Source organism: Silene latifolia, chromosome 7 (genome assembly GCF_048544455.1).
Source record: "Silene latifolia isolate original U9 population chromosome 7, ASM4854445v1, whole genome shotgun sequence".
In the NCBI taxonomy this organism is placed as follows: domain Eukaryota; kingdom Viridiplantae; phylum Streptophyta; class Magnoliopsida; order Caryophyllales; family Caryophyllaceae; genus Silene; species Silene latifolia.
Genome location: NC_133532.1, coordinates 23791421 through 23812076, shown reverse-complemented (window position 1 = coordinate 23812076; position 20656 = coordinate 23791421). Strand labels below are relative to the sequence as shown.

Genomic DNA, 20656 nt, shown 5'->3' with positions numbered 1-20656 from the left:
ATCTCTTTTTTCCTATTCTTTTCATAGATTAAACAAATTGTTTTTTAAGGGAAAAAAATAATGAAATTGTTAACAAATTCATTAATGAAATGCCTCATGAATCATAATCATAATCATAATCATTTTTTTAAAACCCGTATTACATAGGGCAAGAGGCAAGAGAGACAACGTCATGAAAAAACTAGAAACAATAAAATATATGAAACCAAGATAAATTAAACAAATTGTTTTTTTAGAGAAAAAATTAATCAAATTGTTAACAAATTCATTAATGAAATACCTCATGAATCATAATCATAATCATTTTTTTAAAACCCATATTACATAGGGCAAAAGGTAAGAGAGACAACATCATGAAAAAAACTAGAGACGATAAAATATATGAAACCAAAATAAATTGACTCGATTGCTAGTTGACTAGTAGATACTTGATAAACATGAAATGGCAAATAAAATGTGGGATATGCAGGATCTGAAAAAACGGGCAATTTTGGAATAGTGAATTCCATTGTAACAAGCACCATCTCTTTAAGGTTATGTGGGGCAACTTACAATTTGTTTTTTCATTTTGAAATCAAATATAACCTTCGGTTAAAAGATCAAGTACAATAGAAAGTAGCTTTAAAACATCTTGTGTATTATCAACATTTTTTGTCAAAGGGCAATTACTAGGTTGTTTAGCCGTGCAAACCGATTTACAACTATACATTAAACCTATGCCATAATTCACCCAAGCCTTGGCCTCTTGAAAGTTTGCTTCAGCCGTAATCATCGGGTTGACCCGGTTCAAAAGTTGATCCTTCAATTTTGTAAATGCATCCAAACACACTATAAGGACTTGTTGAACATACGGGTCAGGCATATACGGGATTAGATCCGAATTTATGCGTTGTATGGCATCCGTGGCATTGTTCTCCGCGAAATCTCTTGTATAATATGCTAGAAATCTTGTATCCGCATTTTGGACTGCCCCTGTATTAAATACTGCAATGCAGTACTTGTATTGTTTGTCCCCACTTCAAGACATATTTCCTTGACAAGTTTGGTTGCTTTTTTCGTGTCATGTGACATGGACGGATATATAAACAAGCATACGAGTAACAAGAATATGGGTCGATGGAATCGACCCGAATAATTCATGTTCCTTATTAGATGGAATTTTGAGATTAATGCCACAAAGAAAAAAGGGCTACCTCTTTATCTTTATGGTCATCTTTTTTCTTTTGTTTTTTCCGTGTTCAAAGTCATTTGAAGAAATGTCATGCTCTTTTCTCTCTGTCGATGTTGTTTGAAGTTTACCATAAATAGGTATGGTTATATAGCTACATTGGTGCGTAAGTTCTCTATTATTACACAATTCCTTTTTAAAAAAAATCATTTTGAGAAATGTTCAATTATAGGAAATAGGTTATATAGTTATTATTCCAATCACGTAGTGTGATGTACTACGAATTAGCCTTAAACTCGTGTGTTATACGGGACGTTCTTCGTTTTTGTTATATTAAAATGTTTACCTGGTAGATATTTTATAAAATAAAATGAAATGACCAACATCATAGATCAATAACCAACTTAGTGTTTAGACAACATAAAAATAAGAAAACTCGTAGAAAAAAAAAATATTTTTGAAATTTCAAAATGACAACTAATTCTACAATCCACGATCAAACTCATTCGTATTTTTTTGAAGAAAATTGTTTAGCTTAACGTCTTACCCTTGACCACTCGTTCTCTCTACACATAAAACACAAAATCTCGTATCAACCCCTTCCATCTTCTTTTACAACGTTCTAAACCTTACCCCTATAATAAGCCACCATCATTATCAACAACTAATGCCAAAATATAGACCTCATTCTCCCCAAGACCCATATAACTCGCCACCATCACAAAAATTACCTAACCTACAATCACCATGAAACCCAACTATCCTATCTCGCATTGAAATTAACCTAAATCATCGCCTCAACCATTAAAACATGTTCGACTTTGTTGAAATTTTCTATATTAGCTCATTTTCGTATAACTGAAATCAGTTTCATATAATATACGAGTAGCAATATATAAAAAAAGCAACAATTTTATTTGATTCCTACAAAATTGTGTATCACCAATTTTACATGTTCTTATATGTCGTGTAATCTTTAGTCAATTAAGCATAATAAGGATTTCTATACTCTAATATCTATATAATTTGTTAGTGTATTGTTATGTTTAATCTCAAGTAATTTATATCTTACTGATCTCAAAGCCTCATTACAAATACCCTTCGTTGTGATTAAATAAATTTATGGAATTTATTTTCTTATTCTATCACGGTTTCAGAACCTCGTACTCTTGATTAAACGTTAACTCCTTAGAGCCGAACCTTTTTCTTTGCCATCACCTTTATTACGACCACCTTCTACCAACCAAATAAAAGCATGAAACTCATATCAAACTATCCTTTAATAATTGAACGATCAACCATTATTTTATTCAAATTTATCCAAACTTCTTCTGCTATTCTCCCAATTTTCTCTTTTCTCGCATCTCCGAATCTTCAATTTGTCTTACACTTTATCAATCTTTAAATTTAGTTATAACTTCATCTTTTTCAACATAAAGTTTCTTGGAAAAAAAAGATGTTTCCTTTATTTACCTAGTAAAAACCTGAATTTTGAAACGACAATTAAAAGTAATGAGTGATAATTAACTAAGTCAATACATATTTTTTTATTTGTAACACCTCAACCCAAATCTTGAGATTTTTATTAAACAACAAACTAGCAACTCTTCCAAGTTTCCTCCTACTAGTTATACCCCATTGTATAAAGTCTCACATCAACGTTTTTTATACATCTTGATTTAATAAAATTGCTTCCTATATCAATATGTCCACGATCTATTTTATATTTAATCTCAACATTCATTGTTGAAATCAAGTGAAAAACCAAGTTTAGTAACCATCATATATTAGTAACCATCGTATATTATATTAAAGTAGAAACCGTCTCCCACGTGTCATTTGCTGAGAAGTTTTGTCACGTGTCAACTCCGAGTTTAATAGCTACAATGAATAGGTAGTCGATTTATGACAGTTATACTAAATCTTTAGTTAAAATTATTTAAAAATGTATATAATAAATAAAACCAATTATGTTAAACATACGCAAAATTTAGGAAACAAACCCATAGTTGCCCAAAATCTATATATTTCGTTGAAGAAGTTTCTAATATGGGGAAATTTTTTAGCGTAGTTCTAGAAACAGATTGTTAGCATGATTTTAAGAGAAACATATTGCCATATTTAAAATTATGAAAATTAAATTTCAAATATTTCTAGCAATAATTATACAATATCAGTACAAAATAAACACGGGAAACTGACAGAAATAATCCGTCAATAACGCGCTTTTCCCGTCAGAAACACGGGTTCTTGACGGTTTTTCACCCGAGAATCGACGTCACTACGATTCGTCACGAAAAACGGGTTCTGACGGTTTTCCATCGAGAATTCCCATTTCGATGGCTTACCGATTTGCGTTATTCGTCAAAGCCCTCATCTAGGATGGGCCAGAAAGTTAACATAATGTTGACCTTTCTGACGGAAAAACCGTCAGGAAATAGGAATTCCTAACGGAAAATCCGTCAGGAAAGTCAACAGAGTGTTGACTTTCTGACGGAATATCCGTCAGGAATTCCTAAAATTCAGACGGTTTTCCGTCAGAAAAGTCAACATTGACGGATTTTCCGTCAGGAAAATTAAAGGCAGTGGCTGGAAACAGTAGCTTGCTGCCCAGCCACAATGCCGAATATGTAATTAATACAACCAAACCTGCAAAAAAACATATATAACTATCGACCGCCAAGCGGGAATCCATTTTCATATCAACCGTAGGAGCGGAAATCAAGAGTAGACAACGAAATTATCGATAGAAACCGGAACACGATTGGAAGAACGAAGTTGTTATATAGAAACTAAATGTCAAATTTGTACGTCGTCTCATAAAACAATTTCTTTTACATACCAACTAAAATATAAAGCCACAATCATAAGTTTCTAACCTAAGATAAAGCCTTAACATACTAACATAAGATAAAGACTAACATAATAACATAGGCGATTTATACTAATAATTACCTAGAGGCTCAACTTGATCACTACCTCCAAAGCCATGCCCGTCATCCGCATAGTCGTCTCTACGAAAAGGACAAATGGAAACCCGAGCATGAGGGAGAGGGTTAAGATTGCTTTGCATCCGAGCCAAAGCTTTTGCATGGCTGCCATCTGCTCGCTTGAGACGGAATGCTTCTTGAGTGGTGTGCATTTGTTCCTCAAGAATTAGTCGTGCGGCTTGCTCATTGTTCATTTGGGTGGCAAATTGAGAAACCATGCTAGGAGCGTAAGATAATGATCGACGAACACCTTTGTTACATGGAGGTTCAAACCACACTTCGGCCCCTACATCTCCATTCCCGAATATCCTCCCTCGATTGTTAAAGCCATCGATAACCCTGTAGTACGAACGGTACTCGTTTAGAGCATCTCTGCGTTGGTCGACTCATCTCTTCCTTATAAGCGGCCTGAAAGAACAACAAATAAGGAAAAAATGATATTATATTTAAAAATGAGGGAAGTACAATAAATATTAACATTAAGAATGAGAGAAATACATTAAATATTAACTTACGTCAGTCTTAGCAGCTCGAGGATTAACCCACTCGCCCTTCTTGTTTTTCTTGGTCTTCTCAAACAACTTGTAGGGTGTAGCCGACTCACCCTGAAAGTAGCATAAAAACATAAATTGATTATATTCGGCAATCAGTAATTCTAACCAATTTGTGAAAATAATAAATATAATACTTACCAATTCCTTGAAAGCATCGGAGCAACTCTTACAGCCTACAGTGTGGGTGCCTAATGCTTTCCCGTCTTTGGCACCCGACTTTCTATTTGCCGTGTTTATTTTAGAAATTTTGGCATACTCAGGATTTTTTTCTTCCTTAATCTTGAGATTCTCCCACCAAGTGTCGGGGACCCAATCAGCCTTTTTCTTTGAATATTTGAGTCCAATAAGAAGCTTGGTAATCCGCCTCGTGACCGCCTTTTGCCATTCATGCGTAGCGTCATGGTTTTCGTTGACGGACTTCACATGTTTCTATTTCAAAAACAAGTGTTTAATTAGTAATAGAAAAGATGACTTTAATTACAAAAAAAAATTATTAACGTAAAGTAAATAATAGGTAACTTTCAAATTACCCTAAACTAAGTCAACATCTTTTTTCGATGTGCATGACTCACCTCACTCCATTTGGTGAAGTACTCGTCATCAGAGATATTATTAGTGAACGACCAAGTGACATATTGTTTTACAGACTTGGCATTCCACCTGAAAATTAAAATATACATAGATATTAGAAATTCAAATAAAATTATTTGAATGATATATTTTTCATAAAGGTAAAAATAAAATATTAGAACACTTACCATTGACCACCTTCTTTTTTTTTGATGAAATGTAAGAATTTCATTAAGCACAAATGAGCAACTACAAGCTATACCAGTTTTAGTACATCAACTTTTCACACAACCCAAACAAAGACGGGTTTTACAAAGACAAGCTAACTAAATTCAACCAATCTAAATCATTCTTATAAAGTCCCTGGTTGGTTTTAGTAGACAACTTAATCTTCACCTCCTTCTTGATCTGGACTATCACACATTCAGGTCTAAGCAAACAAGCATCAACCTGCACTTTGTTTATTTGCATCCAAATATGATAGAAGGCTGCCAACACAACGCACATTAGGACATTCTTCTGCAAGGAAGACCCCTGCCAAACTCCAACCCAATGTACCAGATTAGAATTAGGCCAAGAAACTGGCAAATGCCAGCCATGTCAGTCAGGATCCTTTTACTGTAATTGCAATTCAGAAACAGATGGAGATGACTCTCATCAGTTTCACCACACAAAAGACATGTTGCATCAGGAGCTATACCTCATGCAAACAGCTTATCCTTCAACTAAAGAGCTTCACGAGCTATCAAAAACCAATAAACTGGTGTTTAGGAATACACCAGCTATTCCAAAGATGCTTATGCTACTGCACCTCCTGAAACTTTGGTCTGATCAACTCATACCCACTGCCGATTGAGTAGCCTTTATGATCCAACATCCACTTATCATTGTTGTACCCATGAGCAAGCTTATTTTTTGTTCTGCAAATGACTTTCCAACCCCAGCTAACATCTCCAGTGGGATTATAGTCATTCCAGGAATTCCCTTTTAAATAAACTTGATGTACCCATTTGACCCATAATCTGTCAGCACAAAAATAGATCCACCATACGAGCTTCCCTATTGCAGCAATATTCCAAGACAGGCTGTCCCTGATGCCAAGTCCACCTTGAGCTTTTGGAGAACAAAATTTTTCCCACCCCACGGGAGGCACCCTAATAAAATCCACACTTCCATCCCAAAGATAGTGTCTACAAATAGAATTAATCTTATTCAGGACATCTTTAGGAATAAGGAATATGTTGATCCAATAGTTATACAAAGTAGTGAGGACTGAGTTTACCAACACCAACCTCCCAGAGTAGGAGAGATTTTTAGTCCCAAAACCTCGAATTCTACTAACAATCCTCTCAACAAGCACTTGACAATCCTGCTTAGTCAGTTTCCCACAGGTAATTGGTATCCCCAGGTACCTGAATGGTAATTGACCTTCAATAAATCCAGAAACTTGCAGTACATCAGCTTTAAGTTCTTTAGAGACTCCTTTAAAGTAAGCATTTGTCTTGGTAGCATTCATCTGCAGCCCAGATGCATGCAAAAAAGTACTAAAGGATCTCAGCAAGACCATTATGGATGCAACATCACCCTTACTGAACAAAAGTAAATCATCAGCAAACATAAGGTGTGATAACCTCAGCTTCCCACACATAGGATGGAACTTGAAGGCCATAGTATCAGTTGTGTAAGCTAAGATTCTACTAAAATATTCCATGGCGACAGTAAATAAAAGAGGAGAGAGGGGATCTCCCTGCCTCAAACCCTTTGCCCCTTTAAAATAACCACAAGTTTCTCCATTTAAAACCAAGGAATAAGTAGCTGTAGACACACACTCCATAATCAGGTGAATCATATGTTGAGGGAAATTCAGACTAGTCATCATCTATTCAAGGAAAGTCCAACTCACATAATCATATGCTTTCTGTAAGTCAACTTTGAGCATAAACCTGGGTAACACCGCTTTCCTATTATAGCACTTTTGACTACATCTTGACAAATTAATATGTTCTCAACAATGCTCCTCCCTTTGATAAACCCACTTTGGTTCTCACTAATGATGTCAGGGAGTATAGCAGACAGCCTATTACAGATCAACTTAGAGATACATTTATATACCACATTACAACAGAAAATTGGTTTAAACTAGGTCACACTTTGTGGTATGTCACACTTGGGTATAAGGGTTACTAAGGTATGATTAATTTGTCTTAGCAATTTCCCTTCATGAAAGAAGTCCTGAATGGCATCACAGATATCCCTCCCCACAATGTCCCAAGAGTCTTTGAAAAACGCACTAGAATAGCCATCAGGCCCAACAGCTAGGGGTGAGGAAAACCGTGAACCCGATATGGTTTTGAAAACCGTATCGGGTATACGGTTTTAAAAATCGCAAAAATCAATATACGGATCCGATACGGTTTAACCGTATATACGGTTTTCAGATACCCGGAAAATCCGTGTATACGGAATCCATATATACGGATACGGTTTGGTGACAAATGCCCAATTAAACATTGTAATTATTCAAGAGCTAATAATTCGCTCTAAAATGACCACCTCTTATAAATGGCTGATTTTTGTTTATTGAGATAAGTTAGTAAAAAAAAGTCGTCAAAAACATTAAAGAGTGGATTTGAAAGAGGAACTTTGCATTTTTTTATTTTTTTTATACAAAAACTTTAAACAGTGTCAGAAACCGTATATACGATTTCGTTTTTGCCCGGCCCGGATACGGTACTTTTTTTATAAAACCGTATCGTATATGCGGATTTTCGTATCGTATATACGGAAATCCGTATAACTCAAACTGTATACCGTATCGTATCCGTATTATAAAACTGTATCGTATATTTTTGCTCACCCCTACCAGCAACCTTATGACTAGGGATTGAAAACATAACCTTTTTAATTTCTTCATCACTGACTGGGGAGAGGAGAATTTGCTGGTGATCCTCAGTACATGTTTGCCCCCTCTGCACCACAGCCTTACACACCTGCCTGGTCTCAGTAGAAGTACCCAAGAGAGAAGTGTAGAATTGCAGGAAAGCAGTCTGAATGCTATCAATATCCTCACACAAGACCCCCTGAGTATTAGTGATATTCCAGACCTTACCTCTGGACTGCCTGCCCTTGATTACATTGTGAAAAAATTTAGTGTTACTATCTCCTTTTTCCATCCATGTAACTTTAGATTTTTGCACTAAAAATTCATGACAAGCATTGTCCAGGAATCTTACACTATTAGAAGCTTCCGTCTCCATCTCAATAAGCTGAGTATTTTGAGGCTCAACCCTTAACCTATCTTGGATATACTCCAAATTCATTTTAGCTCTATTGCAATTGTTTTCAATATCAGCAAAATTCTCCTTATTCAGCTTTCTAAGATGGATTTTCAAATTCTTAAGCTGCCTTGTCACCTTATACATTTTTGTGCCATACCAATTGCCTTTCCAATTAGTCTGAACACACTGCTTGAACTCCCCATCTTGACTCCACATATTATAGTATTTAAAACTCCTTATTTTCTTCTCCCTATCATCAAAAGCTTGTATGACACACGGGGTATGATCAAATACTCCTTCACAGTAGAACTGAGCATACACACTAGAATTATCATGAAGCCACTTATGATTGACCAGCACTCTATCCAGTCTACTATAAATTCTAGTAGATGGAACCTGCTTATTACACCAAGTATAGAAAGAACCACTAGCAGGAACATCAGCCACCTCACATTCAACAAGACATGCCTTGAAGTCCTCCATTTCCTCCACAGTAATATTGCCCCCCAATCTCTCAGCAGGCACCAGTACAATGTTAAAGTCACCACAAATAACCCATGCTCCCTGAATACTCCTCTTAAATGTACACAATCTTTCCCACAATTCTTTCCTCTCTTGAATCCCATTATACGCATAAACCATAGTTAACCAGAACATATAACCATTCCCCAAATCAGTGATCACCATATGAATGAACTGAGGATTGTATTCTAAATATTGCACACTAAACATATGAGGCTTCCATAAAATTTAAATTCTCCCCCATTTATGTAGATGAGTATTAGTAGAAATGCACCATTCACTACATAAATTGTTCCTAACACAATTTTGAGACAAAGGCTTAACTTTTGGCTCAAGGAGGCCAAATAAACTTATCAGGTGTTGGTGCATAAAATCATTTAATGCTGTTTTGTTTAGATATGCTATTCATTGACCACCTTCTTGGTTTTGTGAGAGAATGATCTGCATGTTCTCCTGTTCCGCTGTTATATTCTGAACATCCGCTTCAGCTTAAATCTCTTCATTCTCCTCCCCACGACGAGATCCCCAACTACTACTCCCTATCATCCTTCGAATGAAATTTGCCATATACTAATTATAAACAATGCAAATTGGCAGTCCAACATAAATCGTTAGTACAAATTGTTAGTTCAAAAAAAAAAATGGAGTGTCATGAACAATATACTAAGTATATAATTTAACAATGCAAATTGTTAGTCAAATAAAAATCGTTAGTACAAATTGTTAGTCCAAAAAAAATGGAGTGTCATGAACAATATAATAAGTATATAATTTAGCAATGCAAATTGTTAGTCCAACAAAAATGAAGTGTCATGAACACTAACTATGAACAATGCAATCAAACAAACTCCTTACAAGTGCTTCAAATTTGATTGAATGATTAAAATTCATACATAAAAATGATTTGATTAAAATTCATTCATTAATATTGTAGAATTACAACAACTCCCATCACTCATCACTATCACTATCACTACGAATTAAAAGAGGTTCATCATCTGAAAAAAGCATTCCGACTTCTTCCTCTTCTTCCTTATTTTCTTCAACTTCAACTTCATTATCCTCTTCTTCTCTGACATCCCCGTCATATTTCCTTTCACCCATTCCCATAACCACTTCATATTCATCTTCACTTTGTGACTCTTCTACCAAAATTGGTGAAAATGAGTGATCATTGACAACCACATCCTCTTAGAAGACAATTTCGTCAACATGAATATCAACATGTGATCTTGCCTTAATTTTAAAAATCGCAGACCATTGATTACCTTTCTTAGTGGTTGGATAAGGAGCATAACAAACTTGATCGACTTGAAAAGCTGCCACGAATGGGTTATGTCCACAAATTTTTTTTTTTCATTTACATCTACAAGTCCGTATACCCTATGGATATTAAGTCCTTATTGAGAATTATCAAACCAATCACATTTAAACAATATCACCCTATAAACCCTTTGTTCGGTAAAATAAGCAAGCTCAATTACTCCATTTAGGGTTCCATAGTAGTTCAACCCTTCTGTAGAATTCACACAAACCCCATTACTTAAGGGGATTATTTCACAGGAATAATCAATCATATGGGTGTTCATCTTATATTAAGCCATCCTTCATATTAACTCACAATAATACCAACTATCACACGACCTTCCTAATTTGCACTTAGCTACTTAAGTGACCTGCTAATTCCGGTTCCTTTTCTTTAACCCTATCTTTGGCCGCCTTTTTCTTTCTTCATTAATTTCTTCTTTATTATTCTCCTTAATCTCCCAATTCAACCAAATCATATGTCTTCTTCTTCTACATCACTTCATCTTCTTCTTCTTCTTCTTCTTCTTCTTCTTCTTCTTCTTCTGCTTCTGTATTTATCCCTATTTAATTATCTTTTCCCCCCCAATTTACATCCCTCTTAAACACTACCTACCTCATCATTCTTTACATTATAATTTTCTCCCTTCGCAAACACTAATTCAACCAAATCCTCATCATCACGACATTAATACTACCTCTGAATTCTTCGACAACATCGATTTTACTTCATTAGAATCTCCTCAAACTCCGAGTTCCAAACTCGTATTGCCGATTTGACAGCCGAGTTGGAGAAAATCTGAGTCGGGAAAAACAAGCACAAACGACGCTTCCGAGACCAACCACGTGAAACAATAAATTGATCGGCGGTTTTATAAAGAAGATCGTAGACCTTAACCTAATTTCCAATGGCGGTGCATTTGTGCTCACCTTAACCTCCCAATTTCTATCCCTAGAATTGCTGGGTTTATTGTTATAATAACAAGCAATATGAAATAAAGGGTATTTTGGGGGAGAAAAAAGGGAGTTATTGAAGTTGGAATAAAAATTGTTGATTTTAATAAGATTTGAGGACTTTTTTGATGTGGGTTTTTGTTGATTTCAATCAATTTCGAATCAATTTTTCATTGATGGTGAATTTTTGTGGGTTTCAACCAACTTCGAATTTTTGTGGGTTTCAATCAACTTCATGAAACCTTTCCCCTTATATGGTCTTGCATATGGTGAATAGTACATTAATTTCTCTATGTAAGTGATTACTAATTACTTTGAATTGAACAATTTTATCAATAGTTTTCCTAATTAATCGTTTTTTTACATTGATTGCAGATTGTTTAAATGGCATCAAAGTATGAAAATAGCTCATATTTAATTAACTTTCCAAATTCCAAGTAATCTTTGTAATTTTAGTTTATTACCATTGTTGCACATTACACGAAACAAAATGATAAAGTGATAAAGTTGATTTCATAGTAAATCTGCACACATTTGTTAAGATTTTTAATCTACTTCATTTGATCACAATTATCACAAATCCTTATTATAGACGGAGATATCCGTCTATAGTAATCGACAACCAAATATCCACCCACTTTAAGTATAAGACAAGAAACAACTTGCATGGTGGGACCCAAAAATATCACCACTTTAAGCATATTTGACCCGTCTTTTACTCTAGACGGATATATCCGTCTATAGTGAGACTAATTACTCAATTATTTGTTTACCTGTTAATTATTTGTTAGCATTTAAAGGTAAATAAACAAATGAGAGGGAGGGAGTAATATTTACCCCCTCCGCATCACATATTTAACTGACAAAGGGTTTTATAGTATTCACAAGCATCCTAACTAAGGCTTTGTTTGGTAAAATGAACTGAAAAGGTAACTGAAAATTAAAAAGATAACTGCAACCTGAAAAGATAACTGATAAGGTAGCTGAAAATTAGGAACTGATAAGGTAGCTTGTTATATAAAAGAATATTTGGCAAACTAACTGAAAAGGTAACTAATTTTGATGAAATGACATAAGTGATTATATACTAAAATGATTAGTTTTATCAATACATGAAAGAAACAATTTTCCCACAAATAGGATTATACATCCTGTTGTACCATAAGCACTGTACAATCAAGGTATAAGAATCCGAGTTTATATGTATTTTTTCTGAGCTAATTCAAAATTCACGTTTTTAATGTGTAAATGGATGGGTTCAATATTTTCTAATAAAACTCATATTATTTAATATAAAGCTCAAATACTTTATCACAAAGCTCAGATTCTACTTCGTACAACATATACAACAGGTTGTATAATCCATGAATTGCAATTTTCCTTCCACGGAAGCGTTGCATCTACTCCTTATGGAGAGAGTACATTTTTGCACCCCTTATGGAGCTTATTAAGATAAGAAAGTATCTAATTCAAGTTTGTTTCTCGTTGACGTAATTGGAGGAAGCTTATTCAAATTTAATATGAATATCGGTTTGATATGAGCCAATTTAAGAAGTTTTATAATATCACACTTCGTACTTAATACATATATTGATATTCAAAGTACTTTGTTCCGGATCATTGTTATGCGATACTTTTTTGTGTCATTATTTCAGCTTTTAGGAGTAATACTATATTATCGAGTGTTTTAGAACAAAATAACCGTACACGTGATGCATAATAAATGTGCCAAAATAAAATAGGCTTCCCGCTTCTATTAGAAAAATAAAAGAAGTTTTTTCATTGAATAAACCCCCTAGTCAAATAAAAGTGAAACAAAAATTGCATATAAAACTCCCTTAAAAAATTGTATCTAAAACATAGATTATAGATATACTACTTTTCACAACTTTTTAGCTTTGGAAATGTACACTTCTCTCTACTTTCTAGAGAGAGTTTATCTCTCCCAGCGAGAGTCCTCTTTTCTTCCCTTTTCTAATGATTAAAACTGCTTTCTCTTTTCACCTTCTTTAAAATATTATTTTTTCTTCCCTTGGATTGGGTCTTTTCATCTTCCCAGAAACGCCAACTGTTTTCTGGGTTCTTTGCGTGTGTCAGAAACTTTAATCATTGGTAGTTCGTTAATTTTATTGGCAGTTCTCGCTTTTCCTAGGGCTTCTAAGAGCTCTTCCAATAGTTGATACGAGTGTTCCTGACAAGCTTGCTTTTGTACTCTAGGGTTTGGCTTCGTTTTTCACTATTTAAGAGAGGGTTTTAGGGGTTTCTTGCATCATCCATCTCCTTCCGTCTTCTTTGTTTGATCTTATGTCTTCTTTTAATCAGTTTGGTAATGGTGCTCCCTTAGGGGAGCCTGAGTTTGGGAATCAATGTTTTTCTCAGGCTATGCCGAATGTACATCATCCTCTGCCTAACCAACACCTTACCATCAACCTTTCCCTAATCTTTGCTTTTCAACCTAATGATCCTTTGCATGCAAGAGCTTGGCGGTTTCCAAGGTCGGGTCCTGTGTTTAATCTTGATCCTGCTACTCTTGGTAAGTCTAGGGAGTTTTGGAATCAATGTGTTCTTGGGTTTCTTGTTGACTATCGTATTTTTAAGGCACCAAAGTTGAATGATTTGATTCAACGTAAATGGAAGACTAGGGGTACGATTAAGGTTTTAAAACTTGGAGATCTTTATGCTTTACACTGTGAAGACGATGAAGATAAGGAGGATCTGCTCAGACGTACTTATGCTACTTTCTTTGGGGCTTTCATGGTGTTTACTAGGTGGTTCCCGGATAGTATTCCTAGGACCATTCGGTTTCCTTGTGCTGATGTTTGGGTGAGAGTTTGTGGTTTGCCGTTCGAGTATCTGACTAATGAGGTTGCAAATGTGGCAGGCCATCTTTTAAGCCATCATTATGAGGTGGATTCCTTTGATCCTGTTCCTGATAAGGATTACTTAAGGGTGAAGGCTCGTCTTCAGATGAATCAACCTCTTTCGCCTGGTTTTTTTTCTCTCTATGGACGGTGGATATCTCTTATGGGTCCAGTTCCGTTATGAAGATGTGTTTAAGTACTGTGTTCGTTGTGGAAAGGTTGGTCATATTGCTGCATGTTGTCGTGAGAGTATTATTTCGATTGTTTCAAATGTGAATGGCCTCCTTGATCGTGCTCAGGAGCAGGGTTTTGCTGTGTTTCAGACGCAAAGCAATCATATGATGTTTAACCTAGATCTCAGGGCTACACCATCTACTACTAGGTATGTTTCTTCTAACATTCGTCTTGGTGGGCATGGGGGCTCTGTGTCTTCGAATGAAGCTAATTTTGAAGATGAGCAAGTTATTGATTTTGAGCTTGGGACTACTCCGGGGGGGAGGGTTCACCCAGGGATGAGGTTTAGTGTGACTGCGCAACCCTTTGCAGGGCCTATCCTGTTTAATGTGGGTGGTGGTGATTTTAAGTATGCGGACCCACCATTGACCTTATGCATGTTACTCCCGCTCCCGAGGTTCCCGATTCTGTTGGTTTGCATGAGCCTGTCTTTGACATGGGTTTAGGCGGTAGTGTGGGTCGAATCTTTGTTGGGGTGTCAAATAATAATGGGCTGGTTAATTTGGATGGTATGCCAGCTTCTATTCCTGTGCCTATGCAAGTGGAGGCAAATGGGGGTGTGCCTGTTACTGGGGTGGGAACTAATGATCCTGGTTTTATTAATGGTTATCTTTCTTTGGTGTTTCGATAAGATTGAGTGCTGCTGTTTATTCTTCGAGTCGCCACCGGGTGGGTAGATTGTGGAACCAGATCCATTGCCTAATCTGGGTCAAGGGTTCCCTGAGAATGATCCATATGTTGTCTATAGTAATTTCCATACTGTTGGGAGTCATTTTGACCGTGATCTACATATTCAGGAGGCTATTCTCAGTCGTGTGGAGAGTGACTTTAACTGGTCACGTATTGAAGATGATGACAGGGGCTATGGACAGACTTTTGACCCCCCCTCCTCAGGGGGTGCCTATTGTATACCCTTATAATTTCTATCAGTTCTCTCCTGGGGATGAAAGACCCTATGATGAGGTGGGGAATCATTTTGGTAATAATGTTACAATTAATATTGATGATTCTTCGAGCTCTTATTACTCTACTCCTGAATGGCCCCTTCATAGTTCAGATTCTGAGGGAGATGAGGCTTTTGTAGAGGCTGATATGAGGGCAAGAACATCTGAAGTAGATACTATGTTGTCTCTGAACCTGGGATTGTCTTCTGTAGCTGCTGTGAAGGACAAAACTCAGACTGCCTCATGTTCGGTTCCAGTTAGTAATGCTCCTGTTCAGGAGGCTGGTGTGGTGTTACAAGAACCAACGGGTTGTGTTTCTATTGCTGTGGATGAGTGTGCCTTGACTGGTGTTGCTGCTGTTCCTGCTATTGTTGGTAAGACTCAGAGATCTCAGTCTGCGGGTGCGTGCTTGGATAGGTCAGGTGTGGGTATTTCAGTTTCAGGGGGTGTGTCAGAGTACAGGTTACCTTTCAAGAAAAGGAAATGCAGGTCTGAAGCTGGTAAGGATGAATTTAAGGGTGCCTTACTTCCTTCTATTGGTCATGCAAAGGCTTATCTCACTCAATTGGCTAAAAAAACTTGTATGGTAGATGTGCGTACTTTGGATCTGGGCAAAGTCTCTACTGGGTCTGGTTTTCATATCAGAATTGCTGAGGATGACGATATGAGCTCGTGTGATAGTTCTTCTGTTCGTGGGGAAGGAGTTGCGGAGGTTGGCCTACATCAACCTCCTTGCTCACCATGAATGGGCTTCTTTGAAATTGTAGGGGCTTAAATAATGCGCTCTCCCCTATAATTCCGAAATTAAGAGCGCTTACTAGTAATAATAATTATGACTTTATTTTCCTTAGTGAGACAAAATGTAATGCAAGCTTTGTTAGTCCTATGTTTCGTAGTATGGGTTTTATTGAGTCCGTTGGTGTTAATGCAACGGGTAGTGCTGGTGGCCTTTGGTGTGGCTGGAAGAAGGGTTTGATGATGAGTTGTGTAACTACATGTAATAACTTCATCATCCTTTTGAATAAAATGAATCCTTCTATGCCTTGGTATCTCGTGTTGTTCTATGGTGAACCTGAGCAATCTCTCCGTATGCAAGTGTTTGAACTTTTGGGTTCATGGTTAGCTTCCTTAGAATATCCGTTTGTTATTGTTGGAGACTTTAATCAAGTCGAATTTAGTTGCGATAAGCTTAGTTCGAAGACGGGTAGTATCGCGGGGGCATTGAGTTTCCATAATTGGCGTGTTGAACATGAACTTGTTGATATTCCGTTCAAAGGGCCGCGTTTCACGTGGTGCAATAATAGAAAAGGTTTTAAGCGAGTTTATGAAATAATTTACAAGGCATATGGTTCAAAGGATTGCTTTCATCTTTTCCCAAATACTGGTGTTAAACACCTGCCCATTCAGATTTCGGATCACGCTCCCATTGAATTATGCTTTAACCTTGTTAAGAACTCATGTAAGAAGCCGTATAAGATTGAATCTTGGAATTTGGATAATGAAGAGTGCTTGTCTTTAATCCAGAAAAATTGGAAGTCCGTATTTATAGGCACTTCTCCGTTTAAATTGGTAAGGAAGCTAGCTTTTATTCGAAATTTGCTGCGAAAATGGTCCATTGAGAAACGAAAGGCTTGGAGTAAGAAGTGGGATTGTTTTGATGAACGTATTATGGATGCTATGAATTGCGCCATTAATACGGGAAATTCGGATCTAGTTGTTCAGGTTAATAATGAGGTTACAGAATTTGCTAGAGCGTCGGCTTTGTACTGGAAGCAACGTGCGAAGATGAATTGGGCGGTTGAGGGGGATACTTGTACTAAGTTCTTTTTCAATTGGGTTAAGGGCCGTGCGGGTCGTAATTTTATTCTTGGTATCAAAGACACGCTGGGGAATTGGAGTTATGATCCGGTTTGTATTGGGAATCTCTTTTACAACCACTTTTATGCTATTTATAATCCGGTTAGTGACGATACTGCTACGACCTCTTCTGATTCTCATATAGCTTCGTCGTCCTCAGTTGATTTTCCAAGGTTGGCGGAGTATGACGTGCTCTTTCACCAGGTAAGGTCTATTGTTAAGGAGGATGATTTGGATTCTTGACCAAAACTTTTACTGCTAAAGATGTGAGACGGGCGGTTTTTCAACTCGGAGCCTTGAAATCCCCGGGACCCGATGGTTTTCCGGCCTTGTTTTTTCAGAAATGTTGGCATTTTGTGAAACATGATGTTATTGCGGCGGTTTTAAATATTCTCAATGGTGGTGTGGTTCTAAAAGAACTTAACATGACTTTTATTACACTTGTTCCGAAATGTGAGAGTCCTGAAAGGGTGGAGGATTTCAGACCTATTAGTCTTTGCAACGTTATTATGAAGGTGGTCACGCGCTGCATTACGAATAGGATGTCTAGGGTTATGAGTTATCTGGTTGGTGATTACCAAAATGCTTTTGTTGCCGGTCGGCATATTGGGGATAACGTTCTTCTTGCCCACGAAGCAATTCAGAATATTAATAAGCACTCATCTGGGGCCTGCGGGAGATTTGCTTTTAAAGCGGATATGAGTAAGGCTTATGATCGTATTCGATGGGATTTTTTACACCGTACTCTTATTTGTTTCGGGTTTCCTAATGGTTTGATTAATCTTATTATGAGTGTTGTCACAAGGTTTCGTATGAGGTTTTGGTTAATGGTGCCCCTTTGAAGCAATTTCAGCCTAATTGCGGCTTACGTCAGGGAGATCCGTTTTCGCCGTATCTTTTTATCTTATGTATGGAAATTCTGTCTCAAAATGTTCTTGCAGCTGAAGCCAATAGGTCTATTTATGGTATTAAGTTATCAAGAAATGCGCCCTCTCTTTCACATTTATTATTCGCGGATGATTCTATTTTCTTTCTTCAAGATAAAGAGGAGGCTTTCAGTAAGCTTAAACTGATCTTGGCTAATTTCTGTTCTGCTTCGGGTCAGATTATGAATGAGTCTAAATCTGGTATTCTGTTCAGTCCAAGCACCACGATGCGCTCTGTGCGGGAAGGTCTGAGGGTTTTACATATTTCAGAGAATAAGGGTATTGGTCGATATTTGGGTATCGATACTGATTTTGGTTCGTCTAAAAAGGAGATTTTCAATGCGCTCATTGAAAAGGTGCGACGCCGTATTTCGTCTTGGAATGCTATCTTTCTCTCACCTGCGGGAAGGTTGACTTTGATCTCTTCTGTTTTGTCTGCTTTATCGAATTATGTCCTATCTGTATTTAAAATACCGGTAAGTGTGGCAAATAAGATTAACTCCTTATTGTCACATTTTTGGTGGGCTGGAACGAGATTAAGGTCCACGATCCATTGGTGTAGTAAGAATTTTATTAGCCTTCCAAAGTCGGAAGGTGGCCTTGGAATTCGAAATATTCAATGTATGAATCGAGGCTCATAGGTAAGTTAGCTTGGAAAGTCCTGTCTATGAAAGACACTTTGGTAAGTCGAGTTTTTTATGACAAGCTTATTTGCAATAATGATCTTGTGATGCCTGGGTCTTTAAAGTCTTGCTCGTATCAAACTTGGGGTTGCAAGAGTTTATCTTTTGGTATGGAGTTGCTTTTGGCTCACTTGGGCTGGAAACCTGGTGTCAATTCAATGCTGCGTATATGGAAGTGTGGATGGGTTGGTGGTGAGGTACCGCCTCAAAAGACGAGATTGGGATTTCCGCCGCCAGACTCTATGTCGAATTTTACGGTTAAGGATCTTCTTACTCCTTCGTTGTGTTGGAATCATGAGCTTATCTTTGATTTGTTTGAACCCGAGTGGGCTCGTCGGATTTGTGCCATGCCTATTTGTAAAACTGTTGTTGATGATTGTTTTTTCTGGAAGCTTACTTCTTCGGGGATCTACTCGGTCAAAAGCGGTTACGCGGTCTGTCTTGCTTCTTATCTACGTGTTCATAGTTCGTCTAAGGATGAGAGTAGAATTGATGCTTCTACTAAGGCTTTTTGTAAAAAACGGTTATGGCGCTTACCAGGTCCGCATGTTTGGAAGATTCTTGTTTGGCGAATTTTGACGGATTCACTTTCGGTGGGAGCTGAATTTGTTAAACGGAATCTTATCATTGGGTCGGTGTGTCCTTGGTGTGGGGAGGATGGTATGGTGGAGACTTTAGAGCACCTTTTTAGGGATTTTTTTTGGTTAAGCGTCTTTGGGCGTGTTCCTCGATTGGTATTTCTACTGAGTTTTCTACGTCGGTTCGGTTACGTGATTGGATTAAAAATTGGATAAAATTTTTCTACACAAGGAGGATTCATCTAATACCGTCATTCGGTTCCTTTCTGTTCTGTGGAGTCTATGGCGCATCAGGAATGAAATTGTGTTCTCAGGAAAGTCATTTTCGCCTGAGTACTTCTTTGCATTTCTTTCGAATTCTACTAATGTGGCTTTGGAAGCGGAGTCACGGCTTGCTTCTGCAGTCTCGGCTTTGGGGGCTGTCTTTTACGATCCGTTGGGCACTTTGAGGAATGAGATTAGTAATCATTTTCCGTTCTTTTTGGTGGGAGAAAAAGGAACTTATGCTCCTTTCCGAGTTAAAGTTGATGCGAGTTGGGTAAGTTCTTTTCATGCTTCTGCAGGTTGGATTGTCTATGCACCTAATGGGGAATGTTATGGGACTTTTGCCATAAGTTTTGATGCTGAATCTGCATTACAAGCTGAAGCGATTGGCATTAGGGAAGCTTTGAGATGGGCTGCTAGAAGTAATTTGCTTCACTTGGACTTATCCTCTGATTGTCTTCAACTACTTCTTCAACTTGCTAGAGTGGAGTCTCTGCACCACTTGGTTAAGGGGATTTTGCTTGATATTGAGTCGGACCTCTTGTTGTTTCATTGTATTTGCTTTAGTTTCGTACCGCGTCATCTTAATAAGGTTGCCCATAACCTAGCTCGGGCTAAATTGGGATTGTAGTATGTTCTCTTTACAGCTGCCAAAAAAAAAAAGATATACTACTTTTCCTGTTTATAATCTCCAAAATACAATTCTTTAGAAAAATATACAAATTTGTAATCATCCTATGAAAGATTCTTGAATACACTGGGTGTACAAGATTACGTACACCTTCTAATCAATGATAAACCTTTAATAATATTCCACTTAGATTTTACTTTATTATTTATGGAGAGGGTAAGTAATCCTAATAATCTTAATGGTTAAGGTGTACGATGACGTAGTACACCTGGTGTACCCAAGAATTTCTCTCATTCTTTATCATATACCATCATAAATTCCCTCCCATCCACTCTTT

The 20656-nt window shown here is 37.1% G+C and overlaps 3 protein-coding genes across 3 annotated transcripts; 2 read left to right on the top strand and 1 right to left on the bottom strand.

Moving 5' to 3' along the window:
• Positions 1-4479: 4479 nt before the first annotated feature.
• Positions 4480-9202, bottom strand: LOC141589875 (uncharacterized). Its single transcript, XM_074410497.1, has 7 exons — positions 8140-9202; positions 6094-7097; positions 5620-5816; positions 5285-5372; positions 4890-5141; positions 4674-4763; positions 4480-4566 (listed from the first exon to the last, which is right to left on the bottom strand). Exons 1-7 carry the CDS (start codon positions 9200-9202, stop codon positions 4480-4482), a joined length of 2781 nt encoding a protein of 926 aa, XP_074266598.1.
• Positions 9203-16277: 7075 nt separating this feature from the next.
• Positions 16278-17480, top strand: LOC141589874 (uncharacterized). Its single transcript, XM_074410496.1, has one exon. The coding sequence runs from the start codon at positions 16278-16280 to the stop codon at positions 17478-17480; it is 1203 nt and encodes a 400-aa protein (XP_074266597.1).
• A 182-nt stretch (positions 17481-17662) lies between these two features.
• Positions 17663-20319, top strand: LOC141589873 (uncharacterized). The gene is made up of 4 exons (XM_074410495.1): positions 17663-17954; positions 18179-18639; positions 18912-19506; positions 19739-20319. The coding sequence occupies exons 1-4, from the start codon at positions 17663-17665 to the stop codon at positions 20317-20319; spliced, it is 1929 nt and encodes a 642-aa protein (XP_074266596.1).
• Positions 20320-20656: the final 337 nt, after the last annotated feature.

Excerpts from the sequence above, each read along its gene's own strand:
- LOC141589875 (XM_074410497.1), bottom strand. The coding sequence starts at position 9,202 with ATGGTTTATGCGTATAATGGGATTCAAGAGAGGAAAGAATTGTGGGAA. Across the intron at positions 5,373-5,619 it reads TATAAGAATGATTTAGATTG|GTGGAATGCCAAGTCTGTAA; the intron begins GTTGAATTTAGT and ends TTTAATTTTCAG. Across the intron at positions 5,142-5,284 it reads ACTTCACCAAATGGAGTGAG|AAACATGTGAAGTCCGTCAA; the intron begins GTGAGTCATGCA and ends TTTTTGAAATAG.
- LOC141589874 (XM_074410496.1), top strand. The coding sequence starts at position 16,278 with ATGGGTTTTATTGAGTCCGTTGGTGTTAATGCAACGGGTAGTGCTGGT.
- LOC141589873 (XM_074410495.1), top strand. The coding sequence starts at position 17,663 with ATGACTTTTATTACACTTGTTCCGAAATGTGAGAGTCCTGAAAGGGTG. Across the intron at positions 17,955-18,178 it reads TATGAGTAAGGCTTATGATC|CTGAAGCCAATAGGTCTATT; the intron begins GTATTCGATGGG and ends ATGTTCTTGCAG. Across the intron at positions 19,507-19,738 it reads TCCTTGGTGTGGGGAGGATG|GAAAGTCATTTTCGCCTGAG; the intron begins GTATGGTGGAGA and ends TTGTGTTCTCAG.